At 41.3% G+C, this 13,742-nt stretch overlaps 1 protein-coding gene across 3 annotated transcripts in view; it reads right to left on the bottom strand.

Moving 5' to 3' along the window:
- LOC109962771 (transmembrane protein 150A-like) overlaps positions 1-13,742 on the bottom strand; it is a 40,252-nt gene that overhangs the window by 14,434 nt on the left and 12,076 nt on the right. For 2 of the 3 annotated variants that reach the window (XM_020604769.1, XM_020604770.1), the window contains exons 6-9: positions 13,156-13,283; positions 9,294-9,471; positions 6,726-8,132; positions 1,415-1,577 (exon numbers count right to left, since the gene is read on the bottom strand). In XM_020604769.1, the coding sequence (XP_020460425.1) occupies positions 7,885-8,132; positions 9,294-9,471; positions 13,156-13,283 (554 nt within the window). In that variant the 3' untranslated portion in view covers positions 1,415-1,577; positions 6,726-7,884. The remainder of the gene's footprint in view (positions 1-1,414; positions 1,578-6,725; positions 8,133-9,293; positions 9,472-13,155; positions 13,284-13,742) is intronic. The other variant, XM_020604771.1, reaches the window with a different exon arrangement.

The following is a 13,742-nucleotide window of genomic DNA, read 5'->3' as shown; positions in this document are numbered from 1 at the left end:
CAGTCTAGGTCTCTGCACAGACCTGCAGAAGGCGACTGTCTATCACAACATGAACAAAGTGGTACAGTGGTATCTTTCATTCCTTTCAGCAGATCATCTGTCCGGTCGAAATGGCTTCCAGCTGCGGTTACACACCATAACATGCCCGTTTCCCTCCTCCCCTGAAATCACTGTAAGGAGGGTGCGCATAAAACCATGAAGATGGGAAAGAGGTGTGTCCAGGGAGGAAGAGAGAGCCATGAGACCACATGTTTTATCAGCACGAAGCTCTAATGACTTCATGTGGTTTGGGAGAGGGCGCACGGTGAAAGGCTTTCATGCACTCTGGATCAGATCGAGCCCGTTGACCTGCGGATTACTGTAGAGCCCATATGAGAGAGATGAGCAGCCCGGCGCGCTGCTCGCACTGTGTGCCAGAGGAGACGCTGCGCTGCTGTGCCTACTCTCCACTGTTGAGCAAATGAAAAATGGGCTTGGCATTTGCGCACAGGCGCCGCATCCTTCCGACTGCCTAGTATCTGCGCTCTAAAACATAAAGAACGCGAACATACAATAGAAACGCGCGGATGTAAATGAATGCAACACATCAGGGGATGGTTTAACGCTTTAGATGCACGATCTTACTGCATAGAAAGAAGGAGTGCGTTCGTGAGGCACGCACAGCTATGCTAGAAACCCTTTAGGCCCTCAGATGCAAAAAGAAGCGAAAGATCCAGAAAAACGGGAGGGGGGAGAGCAACGTGAAGAGCTGAGCCCTTGCAGCCATAAATCCACACGCACACACTCATGCTGCGCTCAGACGACACAAAGAAAACTAATGTCCACCGCCACTAAACAGAGTAAAATAACAGCGAAATAACGTCACATTGGTGTCCTCCCGGGATCCTTTAACAACGAGGTCATAAACGCACCGGCGGATTTGTCTTGTTGCGGCGCGCAAGGACAATACCCGAGCGGCTGAAGCGAAAGCTTCAGGAGCTGCTCCAGATGATGACGGGGAAAATTTTGGTGGCGACGAGGGGAAAACATCCAATGTGCCGTGTTTGTAGGGAGGTGACCGCTTCCTAAGGGCTGGAGCGACGATGACTGCAACAAAAACACGTTTTGTCTGTTTATTGTAAACGATGCACGGTGCAGATGGAGCTGGCGCACAACCCAAACATATTAAATAAGCTGCTACAGGAGAATCTGTGCTGACATATATTGTAAGGGAAATGCTTTTCATCCATGTGCATGATATTTCTATACGTGAAGCGCACAGAGGCCCAACCTCTCCCATCTCAGGCAAAAATATTAAGGGACAAGACGAAAGGCGATGGAATCGCGACGCGGCGTTTGATCGCATGTCGCCCGCTCGCTCTGATGTTTCGGTGTCACTGATCAAATAAAAGAAATACGTTTGGGTTTTTCTTACCTGGGTGCAGACAGCGGCGTTGTGTCTTCAGCGGCAGTCGCTCACCGGGCGCACACAGCTCGTCCTCGCAGTGCAGCGGCAGGCCGGAGCGGGGCGCTGCGGAGCGGCCACTGGCTGTCCAGAAATGCAACCTGTCTGCTCACAGCAGCGCCAGGTCCGCCAGCTTCCATGTGCACAAAGAGAAGCAAACACAGACAATGCTTCACTGACATTATATAGAAACCCTCGTACACTGCAAAAACACACACTATTAGCACTTCACACACGAACATTTGTCACATCTCCATTTGTTATGTACGACAATTTCCCATTTTAAGTCTCAAATTTTGAACAATACTGAATGTTGTGCACATTGTGGCCAAAGGTATGTGGACACCCTTTTTGGCACCACTGACTACATGTAGGCTCTACTGTACTTTGACATAGTTGTATACATTAAAAAATAAAAGCTTGAAATATCCCATTTGCACAAGTATTCAGAGTGTCAAAACAAAGTCTGAACACTGCTGTAAATGGGATATTTCAGTCTTTTATTTTTTTAATATATTTACAAAACACCACAAAAACCTGTTTTCACTTTAACACTGTGGAGCACTGCATGTTGACGAGGAGGAAAATGAAGTGAATTCACATTAAGATGAGTCTGAAACATAACAAAATGGGAAAAACCTGAAAGGATGACATGATCACTTCTGGCCATTTTTAAACTCTAAACAAATTCTGAGTTGTGTTTTCTTAACATGCTTTCTTCATTTATTTTTGTTGCATTTATAGTATTTTATTACCATCTTAGTATATGAATACAGCCAGTATCTTTCTGTGTCAGTATCTGAACAATGAAGCGCTTTAATAAGCTGCAGCCTGAGGAGGAGTCAGTCATTACAAACTCTCAGCCAAACTTTGTTTAAACCCACAAATCGCTCTTTATATAGTGGAGATCCCAGCATTTCCAAAGACAGTAGATATGACAGGTTCACATAACAAGACATTGTAAATATTTGGAGATGCAGCTGTAAAACGCAGAGTCCTGGGTTTGAATATTTCATCCAGTATAAACATCATCTGAACAACTTTAAAGCTACTTAAGGGGAAACGGTCATATAAATAGCTTGAATGTATTTAAAACCATGCAGCGATTGTGTGCGAGACACAGAGTGAACAGCAGCTACAGTAACTGATCAGCAGGGTCAGCACACAAAGGCAGAGTGTTGGCACATAAAACAGCGGAGGCCTAGGGACCAAACAGTGCACCCTTGTGTCACTGCTCTTTCACTGTCACACACTGGGTGCCAAATTTTACAGTAAGTCGAGAAACCATTCAGCTTTGGAAAACAGCAGTGGAATTATTGACAGTCAGATGTGTTGCAAGAGTGTTTGTGCCTTCTTTCTTTCTCATCTCTTTCTCTCTCCTTTTGGATATCAGCCCAGTACAACAGCTGCCACTGGCTGTGTGGCTGATGATGATTTGGACTTTTCCTGTGCTGGGAGTTCACTGCTGCCATGGGATTCATCTCAGGCAGTGCCTGATACCGGAGTGCAGCTGAATAAGATGAAGACTTAAACCTGTAGTTTGTTTTTATGTTCTGGGAGGAGTTTGACCATTTTGGAAATGTGTTTATTAGATTTAATGCCGAGGGTTAGATGAGATGATCAGCTCCACTCTCATGACAGGAGAGGATTAGCTTAGCATAAAGACGGGAAGCAGAGGCTAACAAAATCCGCTTAGCTCCAGTGCCTCTAATTAAAGCTCATAGTTATTCCAGCTTGTGTTTAATCTTCTCTACTCCACTCAACAAAACCAGCAAAGAGGAACAACACCTCCCACATCTAGATGTTCAACATGAAGCTTAGCCCAAAAACTGGAAATGGGGGGAAACAGCTCAGCCCAGAGATGGTAAAATATGCCTACTAGCACCTCCAAAGCTTTCCAACTAGGTCTCATTTGTTTAATGTATAAAAATGCAAGTGATGTCAACACTCCAAGAAATCATTGCCCCCATCTGAGAAAGAGTCCAGCACACTTTGATTTTCATACAGAACGAGAAAAGGTGGAGAATTAGTCTCAAAAGTAAACAGTATTGTAGAAGCTCCCTGAGAGTTATGAACAGGTACTGGTTGGTGAAGCATTAATGTGCAAGTAGCATTTTACTGTTGTAGACAGTGGAGTTCAAGCTAATTTTAGCTATTTTACAACTGAGTCGTTTTATTAATAACAATGTCATGTGTAACTAGAAACTGTGAAAAAAATGCAGTGGAGTAAACAGTCCAATATTTCCCTCTGAATTATATTTAGGTAGAACTGTGCAAAATGAGTACATGTACTACATTACACTCCACCACTGCAAGGGCACATGTACACACTATGTACAAGTGTTTGCACTTACTTGCATACAAGGTTTTACACGAAGTGATTTACTGACAAGTCAGTTCAAATGGAAACAAAACAATCTGAGTATTGCACATGAGAAAAACAGATAAACAATGTAATAAAACTAAGTATCAGAGAGAATAAACAATACATCTGAGATCATAACTGATTCATTAAAATAAACAATGGCCACGTCCAGCTGCTATCCCATTATTGGTTCAAACATGGATGTGGTCCTTAACAAAACAACATCAGCTGTGTCCTCAAACCAATGAGAACTCCAGAGAGAAAACTGGATCCACTGGTGTCAGCGAGTCCCTTAAAGTGAAGACAGCATGGCCTGGTTAGTAAGAGTGAGCCAGCTGTTTGCAGCTGAATGATTTATGGGCACCAATTTTTTAGTTGGATTTCTCACTCGATGTTTTGGTTTAAGATCCTGTGGTGAAACGATGCTGTGAGAAAAACATTTTCTGCTGTTGGATAATTACATCGTGGACCATGATGCCCACGTTTAGTCACTGACAGCAACAGTCGGCCGCCCTTTAAGCAGCTCCAGAGTGAAAAGTATTTGGGAGCTGACTGTGACAGAGGATTCAGATCAGAGCTGGCTGTACAAAGGACTTCACATCACAGCTATGAGTTCTTTAACTTTCAAGTTTCTCTGAATGGAAAGTATTTAAATCCATAAGTGAACATCAACCCCCTTACCCTAACTGGTAAAAAAAAAAAGTTGGTAACATCCAAATCAGACAGACAAGTTGTACTAATGGCCCTGGATTAGTGTCAAATAACTCACATTTGTCCAACACTGTCTCAAGTGTATATAAAAATAAAGCCAGGTGCCCCACTGCCAGAGGGAGCAGATAATGGGGTTGTTAGTATCAGAACATCTGTACAAAGCGCAAGGACTTGTTGCTGAAAATAATTAAACACAAAGAGATTAAAACCAACCACAGAGAGACTCAGAGCCACCACACAGGGACTCTGAGTCACCTCCTCTGAAGAAGAAAAAAAAAACAAAACTGCACTGACTACTTCTTTCACATTGTAGTTCAGTACCTGTTATGTATCTTGGGACAACAATGAACAGTATGCTCTTTCCTGTACATTTAGTTATAAAAGCTGCACAATTTTCCTCTTTAAAAAAGTAACTTCCTCATCACAGCTCAGCAACCAAAAATATGCTAATTTTTTAAAACAGCAGAGCTGCTGCTGCTACACACCTAAAGGGTGCCGCTCATTTATTAAAATTACTTAGACTTGTCCGATAACACAGAAGCACTGTGCAGTGCATTTTTGGTGTTTACATTAGTCCACAGTACTTAGTGTTCTTTGTTGAATTGCAGTTAAAAGCTTTAGGTCTCTAAATTCACCACCTGACTGCAGCTCCTCAGTACTGCCACAGTGTGCTGATGTACTGTATGTGAAAGAACAGCCTGAGGTTGGGACACTGGAAAAAGTGATTCTGCATCAGTCTGACATCTAGTGGACAAAACGTCACACTACAATTGGGCTCTGACAAATGAATCTCTGCTTTAATGCTGCATACGAGCTCACAAGACTTTTAAAGTGATTACATTGTTTAGAAATAATCTCTACTACCCTCTTGTTGGAATAGACATTGATAAAAAAAATGTTACCATTTCTAAAGCAAAACCACACTTGAAAACATGTTTATAAAGTCTCTGTATTTTTTGTTATTTATCATCTACTAGGGAATAAGCAACATGATGCTTTTATATGTATTGATATCATGTTCATAACAGCCCCATTATCAGCCGCCTTTTTAAAAGCAAATCTGAGCGTTTTTTTTAAAAAGTATCTTATTTAGAAATCACCAAATCTGGTGATACATGGTTCTCACTGACAGGAAGGGTAAAAAAAAAACTTTACTTTGCAAAGTAACTAGTAACTAAAGATGTCAGGTAAATGTAGTGCAGTAAAAAAGAACAATATTGCTTCTGAAATTAGCAGAAATATAAGGTTGCATAAAACGAGAATACCCAAATGCCTCAGATTTGTACAGTACTGGAGTAAATGCTCCTAGTGACTTTCCACCACTGCGCCAGACAACACTAGCTACTGACTGAACCTATAGTCTACCAGTGCAAATGCACACGTAGGCTACATTGTAAATAAACATATGTACATTGCAAACACATACATACGGATTCAGCAGTATATTAGCAAACACAACAGCCAGCAGCACAACATCATGCACAATAATACGGAAGCCATACATGTCAATAATTCATGTTAATCACAGTTTGAGCAACAGCACGGCAACCATGCTTCAACAATAACGCAGCTAGCTTATATGGCAGTGCCAAGAAAAAAGAAAAGTATGTACTGACAGCCATGTCACAGAGAACAGAAGCAGCACAACAGCAGATACTTATCTTAACTCCGGGAATAACAGCGAGCCGAGAGCAGGTGAACAGACCTCGGACAGGGAGGACTAAGTCCGACAACAAATACAGGAAAACTCGGCGTCTTTCCATCATGAATTCGCTGGCAGTTCATCGGAGCTCAGGTTGTAATTTCCGCGATACTCACCTGAGTGAATGTGATTGGATGTTAGTGTGAGCCAATCACTGTGTGGCATAAGCAAACGGCTTCAACTACAGTGCTAATGCTACGTTCATGTTATGTCGTTTAAAGTTTAAACGGAATTGCGACTAGCCGTGTGGAAAATCGCCCATAGTTAGCTAAACACCATATTGTAACCTATAAAAGTGATTATTCGTCTTAAAATGTGTAGACTGTGCATTTACACCTAGTGTCATCTCTAAACAAACAACCGTAAATATGTAGCTAACGCAAAATAGCCTGATCTAGCTAGTTGGTTGGGTAAGTTAGGATGCGTTCTCAGTTGACCTAACGTTAGCTGCCCACACATAATAAAATCCGCTAATCTGAGGAAAAGTTATATATATGTGTTACCTCGTCTCCTTTTTCCTCCACGTCGTTACCATGGGAACAATTTTCATACGCTCCATTCTTCCGACATAACATTTGCAGCCCTCTCCTAATATTCCGTTTTAGTCTAGGTAAGTTAACCATACCCCATTTTGTTAAATTATGTAAATATAAATTTTCGACAAAATATTATTTTAACAAGAAGGCATTCATTTTTTCTTCAAGGCTGTGCATATGAACGAAAACCACAAAATATGAAAATAGTCACCTCTTTCCTATATGTTTTACTTTGCTTGTTCTCTGCATACATTATTGAACTTTATTTTCTTTATATGATCCAATACAGCATGACTTCCAATCGTATAGTTTGGTCCCATTACAGCTGTAAGAAGTCACTCTTACTGAGAGTAATGATGCAACAATATTTAGCAAAGAGCAGAAGTGAGATACAACAACATACACAACAGAGCTTATTTTGGTACTATGAGGCAGCTATTCAGGCAATAGTCCCATAGAAAATGTTTCTGTGGATATCATAGCTTCAATTACAAAATATGCATAATTTCAGCATGAGGACAGATTTTCCTGTCATCATTTTGGGCAAGAACACAAATGTTTTAACAACATTATTCTTGGCACAAAGTAACCATCTATTGTCAGAGGTTTCTGGAAAACTTCACCTTTCTACTGAGGTAAAGAGCAAAAGATGATGATGTAACAAAACTTCCTGAGAAGAAACAATACAGAGCTTGGTGTCCAAGCACCAGTGCTGCCGCTGCTTCACTCTGCTCGGCGAGGAGTGACATCTAAGGCACTGTCAGGAAGTTCGATCTGAAAAAAGGCAATTTCCGCCAAGGTTTCACAGAGTGATTGTTACATTAAAAGAAATAAAACAAACATTGAAAACTGTGTTCGTCTGCATGTACAAGGGGATCTTTTTGCTGGCTTTTGCATTCAAATAGGCACTTAGAATATTATGCAATGTTTTGCAGTTTAGCCTGTGCTTTTGCAAAGCATGTCAGTCTTTGGCCACTACTGAGGAGAGCAGCTTTGCTGTTATGGCTGTGTGCAGCAGTGAGCGTGGTGATATGCAGGATGCAGCCTCCAGGCTCTGGCATCTTTCAGATTGGTGCATGTTGTGCCCTTTGACCCCTAGTGTCTCTGAGGCTACACTGTAGGTCAGTTAGAGGATCGACAAACTCTCTGGCTGGTGGTGGCTGGACCCTCCACCCACCTCTGTTTTGTGTTCAGATGTGGGGAAGCTGTGTACTCCCCCTCCTCTGGACAGGACCATCAGGGTGTCCCCTGACATGCCCCCGAACTCAAAGGCAAAAGTCCCATAGAAGAGCATAATGAGCATGCAGTAGATCCACTCAAAGATTGCAGAGGTGTGCTGCAGGGTGAAACTTTCCTGGCAAAAGAAAACTGCACCTAGTGATCAGAAGTTAAGAAGAACAATGGCTGCACAGCAGGAGTTAGATTATGTCAGTGAATGCACAAACATACAAACGGAACCCAAAATGTATTCCGTAAAGTGATGTGCAGCAGTTTTTTCCCCACCAGAGGGCCATATAACTCATCCGTGTGTCCACCTCGGAACTGGGGGTGCCTCTAAAATTACAACCTTTTCTCACGATTACAACTTTTAAATCATGTTAGTAAGGGCCAAAAGCATGTGGACCCGCCTGACCACATACCTTTCTCTGTTGTTATTATTTCTTGGATTAGATACTGAGCTGATATTTTAAACAACAATGTTTCCAACTTTGTGTCAACAGTTTTTGTTTGCCCTCTTCCTGGTTCAACAATACCACAGTGCACAAAGCGGCTCTTTAAAGAAATGCTTTTCTTAGTTTAGTGTACAAGAACTTGACCACCGCGCATGTTTGGGTTTCCACATACTTTGGGCCATATTTTGTGTATAGCTGCAGCCAATGACTTTCCAAATATGACAATCTGCTTTATATCCAGGGCTTAAACAGTACTGGGTATAATAAATTCATATGTAATTAAAGGAAAACATTCACTGTTTGCTGTTGCTCAGAGATGAGAGGGAACTGAACAACTGAATCTGTTTAGTCTTTTTTATTAATTTTGTTTTGTTCCTGAGATTTATTTTATTTTTGATTTATTCCTCTTTGTGTTTGTAAGTAACCTCAATCTATTGAAGAACAATAATAAATTGAATGACTGCTTTGCAGTTAACTGTATATGACTCCACCAACTACCAACCAGTAAAATTCACAGGAATAGGACAGACACGAGGATGTAATGACTGTGAACGTTGAGCACCAAACTTCGAATTCATCCTTGAGTCCAAGTGGACATTTGTACCAATTCAAAAATCATCTGCATACAAAGCAGCAAATAGCCAGTCATTACACTCTGAGAAATTGCCAAAACAAAAGACAGCTTACTGTTACAAGAGCATGAAAGCACCAGCAGAAATGCCCTCTGTCCTCGATTATTTAAAACATGCTACCAACATTTGTTCCACTTGTGCTCTCCATTAATCATTCCCAACATTTTCTCGAAGGAAGTCATCCTGATCATTTCATTTACTTCTACTAATACACTATGTTGGAAGGATACTGAGCACCAGGGCGATCAGTGCCAGCAGGGTCATCCCCACACGAACGTGACCTATCCAGGACTCCTCCCGGGTCTTGGCCAGTCTGTAGGTCAGAGCCGACTGAAGGCACACAAAGAGCATGCTGGACGGGAAGGCAACTCCAGCGCCGACATAGTGGAGGACTTTGGCAAAGTCCACCTGAGAACACAGACAGAAAAACAAACAAATCACTGAGATGGAAGAGTGATGTGTAATGAGTGGTATCCAGTGTAGGTCACAACGGGGAGGAAGGCCATAAATGTACATATTTACAGCCCATTTCAGAAGCTGTACCTTAAGGAAAAAAGATAGGGTTAACATTTTCTTATCACCTGAACTTTGTCTGCTATGGGGCAAAACAAAGTAACCTCAAATATTACATCACCCACTGTCTGTTATAACAATGGACATCATTATACACAGCTGGGGTTTCATTACCTTTTCCCTTCTCAGATCCAGGTCATTTGTAATTCATCGCCACTGTGGTCCAGACTGAAATATCACAACAATTATTTCATGGATTCTCAAAAAGTTTTGTAGAGACATTCATGGTCCCCAGAGTGATAGTTTGAGTTTTCCTCTAGTGTTGGGTCAAAGTTTTCACATAACCTAAGAAATAGTTTAAATGGATTGGGACAAAGTTTTTTTCAGAAATCATTGTTTCCTAGATGTTGTAGCTAACTTTACAGATTCTCTGACCTCTCCTCTAGTGCCACCATGTGGTTGACATTTGTAGATTTTCACATAAAATCTCAAAGTATTGGATGGCTTACTATGACATTTAGGACTGTAACTATCAATCAATCAATCATAATCTTTACTGCCAAGTATGTTAAAAATACAAGTGTGTGATTCCAGTTCAGTGGCCCCCAGTGTGCACCAAATACAATAAAATAAAAACAATAAAAGACAGAATAACAAGTAAAAAATAAACAAAGTATATGTACAAATATACAAGTCTAAAAAAGAGCTGTTTGGTGTATATATCTGAACGTCATTGCTTATGGCAACATCTGGAAACAAAAAACATCAACACAGGTCATTGTGACCTAACTCCAACACTTTGGGTAATGATTTGTTATTTAATCATCTGGCAAAGTTGCATCACAGTAAAGGACAAGCTGCAACAGGAAAGTAAAGGATAAAAGATGAACTCAGAGGAAAAAAATAATGATAATAATTTACAAAAGGAACAAGATCATCTCCATTATGTTTAGTGATGCTGAAAGAGATGCAGTGTCAGTTTGAACTCAAGAGCTGAGAAGTAGAGATGACCTGATATATTATTTTCAGAATAGTTCCCGTACTTGTCATACACAAATGGCAAAGGTGGGCAGTGGGAAACATCACAGCTGTTTAAGCTGCATAATTACACTGCAGAGACACAGCAAACAACCACGGGCACATTTTGCTTAGTTTACATGGGTGCTGGTTCTACACAGACCACCTAAACCACTCCTGTCTCCACCTTTACTAGAAATAAATTCACCATGGATGTCAGAGGAACATCAACAAATTTAAGTGTTCACCATTTCCTTGGTTTAACTTATAAGAAGGTCCCACTATAGAACTCAAGTCTGGGAAAATCTATATTTTAACAGATGAACTGTTAAAAGTTCTTCGAAAGCTAAAACTGTGTGGACACTGAGTGTTACTTATACATTTTTTGGGAACAAGTGAAATTATTCAAGAGCAAGTCTAAAGAAGTTTTGGACTTGCTGTTAAGTTCCTGTGTTCCTGCTGTGTTCCTGTGTTCAGGAACACAGGAACTGTGCCTTTATGCAGCCTGGTTTCATGATTTCCTGACACTCAAATTTCAGCTGCAGTGTAAACAGTGGCCCTCATGTGTGTTTAGCTGTTTATCACTCAGTAGATACAGTGTCAATCCAACATAGGTTTATATACACTACATCACCCACTCCTGCCATGTTTACTCTGAGACAAACACTGAGGTTCGTTATGTAAGACAGCATAGAGAGGGAGGAGGACACCAAGAGGACGAGGAAGTAGATGAACGACACTTGGCATTAAAATCACCTACTGTATGTTTCAACCTATTCTGATGGTCATTACATCACACAGATACGCACATGTGGCTGCGAGGGCCGTTTAACACGATGTATGAAGGCTTTGCTGAACGTTGCAATCTACAACCTCACCGCTAGATGTCACTAAACCTCACATACTACAGCTTTAATGTAGTCACTGAAACATACTTTTTATTTGTTTTGTAAAAAGAATGATGGCACCAGAGAAAAAGAATGAAATCGTCCTCTGGGGATCATGAATATTTAGTGCAAATGTAACGGCAATTCTTCAGGACCTGCTACAGTATTACTGACAACCAATAATCTGCAAGTTTTAAATGCATTTGTGTCTGTCACAGGAACCATTTCATGGTTTTCTGTGTTCTTACCATGAGAAAAGATGATTAACTGGTATAAATCTTTAGCCTGCAGCAGAGATTTTATCCATTAGCCCTAAGTATCAGGATGGTCTGAGCTCCTCTGTGTCCGTCCCAGGTTATCGCTGTGCTGTTTATGTTATAGTAAGGCCAGAGAGCATCTGCTTTCAGTTTCCATAGCACTGGCCCATAAACCCAGTCCTATCTAAGCAGCAAGATCTTAATACTGAATCAAGTCAGTGTGCATGTTTTAACCACCTGCTCATTTCTAATGGCCAGACAGACACAGATAAGGTATATGATTTGTATCTTAACAATTTTAAAATAAATGCCAAATGTTATACTGCTGCAATAACAACCAGCCCTGCTGAATGTCATTACACAAATCTGGGATGCTCTTCAAAAACAGGCAAACACGCAGCTCAGTTTCAAGCAGAGCAATGTACAATACCCGGAGGCCAACAGTGAGATAACAATCTCTCTGTGTGAATGAATACAAATTATATAACAAAAATTTTGAAAGTGCAGCATGTTTTTGCAGAGCTATGAGGTTTATTTATTCACTCTTTTGAGTATGAAATTAAACCACAACTGATATTTTTCAGCTATTATATAAGACTGACTGTTATTGGGAAGAGTGCTGAGGATGGAGCTGGTAGGCAGGAACAGAAGAGGAAGACCAAGGTGGAGGTTGATGGATGTGATGAAGGAGGACATGTAGGTGGTTGGTGAGACAAAGGAAGATGCAGAGGACACAGTGAGCAAAGCTAGAAAACTATTTTGGCTTCTGCTCATATGTAAATGAGTACAATTATGGAGCGTGGCATACAGTTCTTAGAATAGAGCCACAGTGATTTATCAGAAAACAAAGTTAGAGACAAACTTTAACAAAGTTATTACAATCCATCCTCAGGGGAACATGAAAATCCACCCAGTAGTTGAAACATTTCACTCAACAACACACATGTCAACCTCACGGTGGTACTAGAGATCAAATCAGGGGGTCATTAGGATATGTCATCTAGAAACCATGAATGTCTGTATAAAATTTAATGGCAATCATATAGTTATTTTCTTGTGCCCATCCCTGAAGGTGTGTGGCCCCAGACAGTGGTTGTCCTTATGGTAATCCAGCCTTGAACATAATGTCTGATTTTCTAACACAGTTAAACTCTGCATCATCAACATCAATATGAACCAAGATCAGTAATGAAAGTCACTATACCCTTAAACCAAAGAACAAACTATGTGTTGCCGCCATCAGTCATTGTCAGAAAGTGACTGATTCCGCACACAGATGAGAGTTAAGGGGAATAAAGGTCAATCACACCTTTGTATTGTTATTGCTGTTTTGGAAACTGTGTGAGCTCATAAACTGCCTCCAAATAAACAACCTCACACTACATCCTGAAGCTATAATGAGTGCAGACTGTGGCTACCTGAAAGTTTCCCACCATGATGAGCCCAGCAGCACAGATCCATCCGGTGGAGAGGCTGGCTGTGTTGAGAACACAGTTCCGGTGTTTCTCTATGACATGAGCATAATGCAGCAGGCCGATCAGCATCACTGGAGGAACAGACACAGAGAGAAAGATGTGAGAAATGACAATGAAACACACAATCAGGTAACCACATGCTCTGTACCCTGTGTTGTCAAAGTACAGTCTGTAAATCAGCCCCGCCTGCCACCGATCCAAGTTAGAAGAAGGGTTTTTCCAGCCACCAGTAGTCATGTCAAACAGGACATGGAGGAGCTCTGGGCAGCTAAAAGTCTGAACCAGCAGCTGCCAGAGTGAAGAGGTGGCGTCTTTTGCACAGAGAGAGGGGGACAAAGAAAGAGCAACAACCAGGGTTAACATTGGTTTGGCTGTTTGACATGGAGAGGGTTAAAAGCAGCCAGAGGACTCAGGCAGATCTCAGATGTGGTGTTCTTCCTTCTGGGTGTGTTAGCAGCTAAAGCTAACCTGCTTGTTTTGGTAGCATTAGCCACCCAGCATGGTCAGGATTTTACCTTTGTGTTGAATTA

This window comes from Monopterus albus, unplaced genomic scaffold, assembly GCF_001952655.1.
Source record: "Monopterus albus unplaced genomic scaffold, M_albus_1.0 scaffold67.1, whole genome shotgun sequence".
Lineage (NCBI taxonomy): Eukaryota > Metazoa > Chordata > Actinopteri > Synbranchiformes > Synbranchidae > Monopterus > Monopterus albus.
This window is presented reverse-complemented; position numbering and strand designations above follow the sequence as displayed.